This window comes from Aricia agestis, chromosome 22, assembly GCF_905147365.1.
Source record: "Aricia agestis chromosome 22, ilAriAges1.1, whole genome shotgun sequence".
NCBI lineage: Eukaryota > Metazoa > Arthropoda > Insecta > Lepidoptera > Lycaenidae > Aricia > Aricia agestis.
In genome coordinates this window covers 8,476,875-8,485,209 of record NC_056427.1, presented here as the reverse complement: position 1 = coordinate 8,485,209, position 8,335 = coordinate 8,476,875, and the positions used below count along the sequence as shown (strand labels likewise).

The 8,335-nt window shown below is 33.0% G+C and overlaps 1 protein-coding gene across 1 annotated transcript; it reads right to left on the bottom strand.

Moving 5' to 3' along the window:
* Positions 1 to 1,149: 1,149 nt before the first annotated feature.
* LOC121738262 (gastrula zinc finger protein XlCGF57.1-like) lies at positions 1,150 to 6,240 on the bottom strand. The gene is made up of 3 exons (XM_042130215.1): positions 6,148 to 6,240; positions 2,606 to 2,747; positions 1,150 to 2,396 (listed from the first exon to the last, which is right to left on the bottom strand). The coding sequence occupies exons 2-3, from the start codon at positions 2,691 to 2,693 to the stop codon at positions 1,150 to 1,152; spliced, it is 1,335 nt and encodes a 444-aa protein (XP_041986149.1). The 5' UTR covers positions 2,694 to 2,747; positions 6,148 to 6,240.
* Positions 6,241 to 8,335: the final 2,095 nt, after the last annotated feature.

Here is an 8,335-nt window from a genome sequence, read left to right as displayed (position 1 = left end):
GCAGCTAATCGCTTACTATGACATTCTATAATAGATACAAGAGAGAGATAGAACAAGTAATGACTATCTATCATAATTATGGACGATGCATATCGTTTCATCATCGTTTGGAATCGAGAAAAAACCAAAATAAATTAAATATTTAAGGGGGGCTACCATATTTTTTTGCTCGATAGCAATAATGAGAATAGGTAGGCACTTAAAATGTTCACAAAATACTCAGATGTATTTATTAACTTTAATAATTAATAATACAATTAAAATAAACTCAAAATTGACAGGCTCCCACACAAAAAACACATTTTGCCGATTTTTCCCTTACCCTTCGTGCAAAACACCACTCTTTATGCAGTCATTGAAAATCATTGCAAGATGAGGAGCTATGATGTCAATTACAGATTTAATAATTTTTGTAGACATTCCCCAGAGATCAGTAGTATTTTTGACATTCAGCAATTTAAATGTATCAATAATGTCTCTGGGGTTAATTTCCCTAAACTTAAAATTGACATCACATTCCTTTACATTGTCTTTGAGTAGCTTTTCAGCAGCTTCAGGTGAGGAATTTAGATTTTTGGTAGTTAACACCAGAATGTCAGCAAAGAATTTTTCAAAGACCGTTGCAACTTCTAGATTATTAGAAATCTTTTTATTATCAAAATATAGTTTTTTTTTTTATGAAATAATAATAAAATAACAAACGAGCAAACGGGTCACCTGATGGAAAGCAACTTCCGTCGCCCATGGACACATGCTGTGAGCATCAGAAGAGCTGCAGGTGCGTTGCCGGCCTTTTAAGAGGGAATAGGGTAATAGGGGAGGGTAGGGCAGGGAAGGTATTAGGGGGGGGTAGGGAAGGGAATACGGGATCGGGCCTCCGGTAAACTCACTCACTCGGCGAAACACAGCGCAAGCGCTGTTTCACGCCGGTTTTCTGTGAGAACGTGGTATTTCTCCGGTCGAGCCGGCCCATTCGTGCCGAAGCATGGCTCTCCCACGTTTTAAATATAGTTCAAAATCTGTGTCACGACAGGTGACGTTTCCAGTCTCATCGGATATAACCTTCCATGTAGTTTTAATTTTATTTTTAGAACTTTTAATTTTACTTTTTATATTATATTATTTTATTATGTATATAATTTTTTGTATTCATAATAATTTTTTATATATTAAGTGTTTTTTTAAGTCATATCTTCGTAAAAATTTCTTTTGACATATGTCACATTTATACGGTTTCTCGCCAGTATGAATTAGCAAGTGTGCTTGTAAGTTGGATTTTGTATTAAATTTTTTTTGACAAATATCGCAGTTAAACGGTTTCTCACCAGTATGAATTAATAAATGTCTTTCTAAGATAGAGCGACAAGTGAATTTCTTTTGACATATGTCACAGTTATATGGTTTCTCTCCAGTATGAATTAGCGTGTGTCCCTTTAAATGGCTTTTTGTTGTGAATTTCTTCTGACAAATATTGCAGTTAAATGGTTTCTCACCAGTATGAATTAGCAAGTGTGCTTGTAAGTAGACTTTTCTACTAAAAATTTTTTGACAAATATTGCAGTTAAACGGTTTCTCACCAGTATGAATTAATAAATGTCTTTCAAAGTTACAGCGTATAGTGAATTTCTTTTGACTTATGTCACAGTTATATGGTTTATCACCAGTATGAATTAATAAGTGTTGATTTAAAACCCCTCTTCTTACGAATTTCTTTTGACATATGTCACAGTTATATGGTTTCTCACCAGTATGAATTAGCATGTGTAATTTTAAGAGGCTTTTTGTTGCGAATTTCTTGTGACAAATATCGCAGTTATAAAGTTTCTCCCCAGTATGAATTAGCAAGTGTTCTTGTAAGCTGCTTTTTCTTTCAAATTTCTTGTGACAAATATTGCAGTTAAATGGTTTCCCACCAGTATGAATCACTAAATGCTTTAGCAACCTGCTTTTAGTCGGAAACATTTTTAAGCAAACATCACAGATGTGTTGTTCTTTGTGACTCTTGTACTGTGCCTTTTTGTCCTCATTATCTATGCTCTGTTCACCAGCGCACTTTCCCTTGTCCCCAACATGTTCTTCTGTGGCTGTGTGCTGCGTGGGGGGACTTTGGCGTCCATACTTGTCAATGACACTTTGACTTAACTTTACTAATTTCAATTCAAACACCCTTGAGCCATGCCAAGCATCAAAACGGTCTTCTTCTTCTTCTTTTAAAATATGGCTCCTTAGTGAAACGCCAATGTCAGAGTGTGTTGAAGAATACTCCTCAACGCTCAATGATTCCTGTTTGCAAACAGCATCACTATCTGACACATCATCATCTTTAAATTCTAACACGGGTGCATAATCTTCTCCATACGTATTTGTATTTTCTACAGTTTGTTCTTCAATTATTTCTATAACAAAAAAAAAATCACATTACAAAAACTAAAAAACTAAACAATAATTATTAATAATTGATTAGAAGATTATAATCATTAATCATTATAAAATACATTATACTCAATAAGTTAAAAGAGGCAGAGCAGTTAAGTGGCAAACAGAACACTACAAATGTAGCCCATCTGGAATATGAATACATAAAGTACAGTATAGTATACATTACCGTCTTCATCGTATTGTTCAGTCTTTATGTCCGGCTCCTCTTTTATAATATTATCTGCGGTAGGATGTGTTGTGGAAATATTTTTCATCTTATAGATTGATAGTTTTAACAAAGATCCAATTGCTCCAATGTCAGTATCAGTCTATAAATTATAGAATATAATATTATATTTTGAGTTACACTAAAATGATTTTTTATGTACAAATAAAAGTATAAGACATATAAATATACTATATAAGCTTCATAAAAAGAGCCACAGAGGTGTCAACCGAACGCATAAAAGACTACAACATAAAAATGGCTATGAAAGACAGGAACGATAAAGTCCTAAGCCACATAGCGGGTAGATTCGACACAGAACGATATCTCTTTAACACCCTAGAAACTCCACCCAGCTTGAGTGACCCCTCTCCACCAAGCCAATGTCACAACATCTAAAGGCAAAGGGTGGAGCAGCATAAAATCTATCGGAAAATGTCTACTGGCCGCCACCCTGACTGGGACCACACCATTCAAAACATTAAATATTATTAGTAATTTATAAAACAATAAATATTTATTTATTATATGTATAAATTATAGTCTATTCTATTAAATATATATATATACACATACATACATATATATATATATATATATATATATATATATATATATATATATATATATATATATATATATATATATATATATATATATATATATATATATATATATATATATATATATATATATATATATATATATATATATATATATATATATATATATATATATATATATATATATAAGTATATTATTTAAAAAAAAAAGTCCATGTCGTGATGGACTACAATTAATTAAAATTTATAATATTAATTCAATTATCCTTGGTGCGAAAAATGTAAATAATAAAATAACAAAAAAAGGATATGGACGAACAGTCCATAGACGGCCCCAATTTTATATTAAAAAAAAAAAAATATATATATACTATATAAATATGCTGTTGCCCGCTTCTTTGTCCGAGTCCACATCAAAATTTTTTTTCGTAAAAATATTTTTTTTAATGAAAAGTATCCAGTTACTTCTGGGCCATTCCGCTACAGACGGCCCTCAACGACAATTTTTAAAATGAGCATTAGTTACATTTTTTAATAGGAATATACGTAAGAAGATGTGTATTTACTAAAAAAACAACTTTTATCGGTAAAAAATGGACTTCAAATAATTTAGAGCGTTTTTAAACAATATCATCTAAGGGACGCGATGTTTTTTCCCATATTTTTAAATTAAAATAGCGTATATTTCAAATCAATGTTTAGTTGTAGTATAGTTATACAGCAATACGTAGAAATATTTTGTATAAATTACACTATTCAATAGTTTTGAGTGATTTAGACGATTAATTTTGTCAGGCCAATAAACAACTGAAAAATTAAAAAAACTAAAATTTGGTGCAGTTTTATTACAAACTTACTAGTATAATTATATATTCCATGTTGAAAATTTTTAAATTTGTTAGAGAATTACGATTTAAATCACCTTTTAAACATATTTGAGAATTTTGATGTTGCGCCCGCGATCGTACAAATGTTAATAATTTCTAGTACATATTACTATAATTACTTTTATCTAGTTACATAGTTTCTTTGTTTTATGCTATTTTGAAATATAGGCAAGTTATTTTGTAAAAGTTTCGCACTAAACAGTATTCACATATGAACTCATCACAGTTCTTAATGGAGGGTCAAATTGGTTGCACCCGCGACAGCACTTCAAATCTGTTTTGTGGCCCCTCATACATATTTTGATGAGGTTTTCATTTATAAATCATTGTTAAAATGTTCAAGGGATATTTTATTAATAAATATGCTTCATTTTGCCTGTAGGAAGCTTAACCCTAGAAAGATAATCATGTTGGGGGTAACGTTAAAGATATTCTTGCGCTTCTCGAGCGCACGACTTTTTTAGGGTTTCTCTGACACCTGAAAAGCTTTTTATTCAAGACCAGTCTGCTTTAGTATACAGTTCATACTTATTAGAAGTAAATAAAATCTAAACATTTTTATAATTATTTATTTTACGAAAAATATAACACAAACTTTTAAACCTTTAATAAAAATTAACAAAAAATATCAGTATTCTTTTAACAGTATATAATTTCTCTTTGTGAGATCGTAACAAGTATTGCTTATTGCGACTTAAAAATAACATAAAAGTATAAAAAAAATATATATCTTTGAGACTTATATTGGCACACTAAATGCAATCAACACACACATCTTTTTTGTGTTCGCCACAGATGCATTTCTTGCATTTCGTGCAAGTCATTTTTGACATCCGCCTTTTTTTAGATGTGCATAAGTCACAATATCGTGATTTGTCCACTTAACGATCTCATCGATAATTTCCGCAGTGATGAAAAGATCAAAGCATAGTTTTGGATCCACGATATTCCTACACATCCTTGTAGGACCCCGGGCAGAACGAACAATATTTATCGCCGATGTCCTTGACCGCCGCTCTCCTTTTGACGTAGTCCAACAATGTTTGTTTTTTCCTTTGAGTACCCTTTTGCTCGGTATAATAATTCGCGTGTCTTGTCTGGGTAAAGTGGCAACCGCAGGAACCTCAGGGGACCCACGAGGTGAGGCATCAGTAATTTAATTTACTAATGTTGTACTTACATTTACAGATTCGCTAATAATTGACTCGTTACAAACTTCTTCTTCGTCACTCTGAACGTCATCCTCACTCAAATGATCCTCTTCTTCCTGATCACTATCCTCACCAGCAAACTGGATATCATCGCCACATTCCTCATACAACGCATTAGTTATTTCCTCCTCAGCTAAGTATCTTTTCTGTGTCATGATTTCCAAATCCTATAACACATAAATAACTGTAAAACATCATAGAAATAATTACGAAGTAAACTTCATGAATGCCGGCGAAAGTTACTCAAAAGATAATCATGCGCTTCTCGAGCGCACCACCTACCGAAAACAGCTAATCTAAAGCACTTACCGGTGACACACGTACGCCCCGCTGTAGCACTTGGCGACCACTGAAATTACCTGCCACGACAGGATCGGGAGCGCGCTATTTAGAAAGAGACAACTGTATATGCATTTTGCGTGCGCCTCTGAGGCGCAGATTATCTTTCTAGGGTTAAGTGTGTCAAACTGTTGCATCCGCGATAATGGAATCGCCCTTCTTATACCTCCGAGAGTATGTACAAATATATGTTATTGATTTTACTGTCGGTTCTTGGTGGAAATTCATATTGAACACTAATAAAACACAACTTTTCGTGCACTTTTTCCACTATATTAAGATATTATTACAACTTTTAACAAATTACACGACGGGTTTCGAAACAAATCATCATCAGGTGATGATGATTTGTTTCGAAACCGGTTGTTGTGTTTTATTAGTGTTCAGTATGTACAAAGTTTTATAATGATTAGTCAAGAGCCGCGCTCTATACCACTAGACCACGGAGGGGAAAACATTTACCCGTTCATTAGCACTACGAGCATTAGCATTTGTTTACGTACCTTATAATTTGCCAGTTGCTCATAAAAGTAAGGCAGATCCGTTCTGTAAATGTTAACTTCTTTTATTTGTAGTTAAGCATAAACAGCAACAAGTTTTCTTCTTCTTCTTTAGTTATGGCGGCCTCAGTGAGTTGCCAATGTCAGAGTGGCTGAGTTGACTTTGCTCTATTATTGAAGGTCTGGTGAAACAACAAGGTATACACGGAATCTAAGGGGGATAATAGATTATCATTTATATTGGATCCGAGATCATTGAGTCAATTATATTGGAAAATGTAATATAGACATACCTATGATTCATTTCTTCCTTGATCATAGATTTTTGACATTTACTGAGAGATTGGATCCATTACGGTCATAGAAATAGGTGTTGCCAGTTATTTAATATAAAAAAGAGTTTTTAATTTCTTGTTCGTTAATATGTTTCAAATAATGTAATGTAATTATTTTCTAATTATATACTTGGATAATCTTGCTGAAATAACAAAAAACAAGCCATATTAAAAATTACGATGTCTTTTGACAAATCGAATTCTCTGAGATCTAGTAACCCTGACGTCAATACCTGTCAACGTTAGCGCTCTCCATTGGCTATTGAAACCACATATGACGTAAAATAGGATCAATGAAATATGATAATGTAATATGCATATATGATCAAATGATCATATATGCATATTAACCTGAAGGCAAGGAGGTTCGTTGTGAAGCCAATAATTATTACCGGAAGAAATTAAATGGGATTGTAGATTTTTTAGATTGTAGATAGTGATTGTATCAAGTTTACCTTTAAATAAGGGAATGTGAAGAATTTTGAAAAACTTTAAAAAGAAATCTGTCTGCCAGATACTGTCGCCTGATACTCAGTGGGGGATCAACGCATTCCACCTGAAGAGCACTAACCGGAGACGATTTCATTGCTCCTAGGATAATCCTTAGTGATTTACTTTGGATCTTATCCAGATCTTTTAAGGGAGCTTTGTTGCAAGGTACAAGTAAAAATGACCCATAATCCATGTGGCTGCGAACAAGTGCATTATATAATAATTTTTGTGTGTAAGGGTGAGAACCCCACCATACACCACTAAGGGAACGTAAAATGTTTAAGTTTTTTTTCACATTTTTGAACAATATGACGGACTTGATGAACGCCCGACAGGGTTAAATTAGGAGTAGAGATTGCGATGGATCTACAGGAAAGGCAAATATAATTTGTCATCTTCACTGGGACACTCAGATTAAGCAGTTTCTGCCTGAGAACCGGAAGATTGATATTGTCGTATGCGGCTGATATATCAAGGAATACTCCCACCACATGTTCGCCTTTCGAAAGGGCAATACGGATGTCAGTCACAAAAGTGGCTAAGCTATCCAGAGTACTAAAGCCCTTTCGAAAAAAGTTTGTTGAGTACTGGGTCCACTTTTAACTATAAACGAATATCGAAATCCATCACTGCCAGGAGCGGTATCCTTTAATAAACGCCGGCGCCATATTGCCAAGAACTAAACATGGTGGTCTATAGTGATTAGACACTTGGTTGATATTTCTCGAGGACATCGATAAACTAACATGTTATAAGTGAGCATCCTGTTATATTATATATTATATTGATATCAAAAATGATTTTTTTATATTATATAAAAAAATATCATTTTTGCCTATTTTGTCTCTATGTATTATAGTACATAGAGACAAAATAGGCAAATAAGGTTTTTTTTTTATATAGGAGCCTCCTTAATTTTAATAAAACTATTTAATTTATTTTAAGTTTATTAATTATTATTTAAGTTGCCATTATTGATATCGAGCAAAAATTACCAAAAAATCGGACAAATACTAGTTGTACTAGCGCACGAAGTGTTTACAGTTTATTTTAATTTTACCATCAATTATTATTATTATTAAAGTATGTATACAACTGAGTATTTTGTGAACATTTCAAGTGCCTATTTTTTTCGCAATATATCGAGACCGATATTGATATTTTTTCAAATATCGATGTATCGATATATGGATATTTTCTTTCAATTTCGACATCCCTATAATACGACACGTTGACAGTTTATGTACCTCGGAGAACCGGAACATAAAATGGCGGACCGGCCACAGTACCGTATTTTGATTTGGTAGAGACCATTATGCCGAGTCCACTTATAAGTCCACTGCTTTACTGAGCAAAAGCTATCT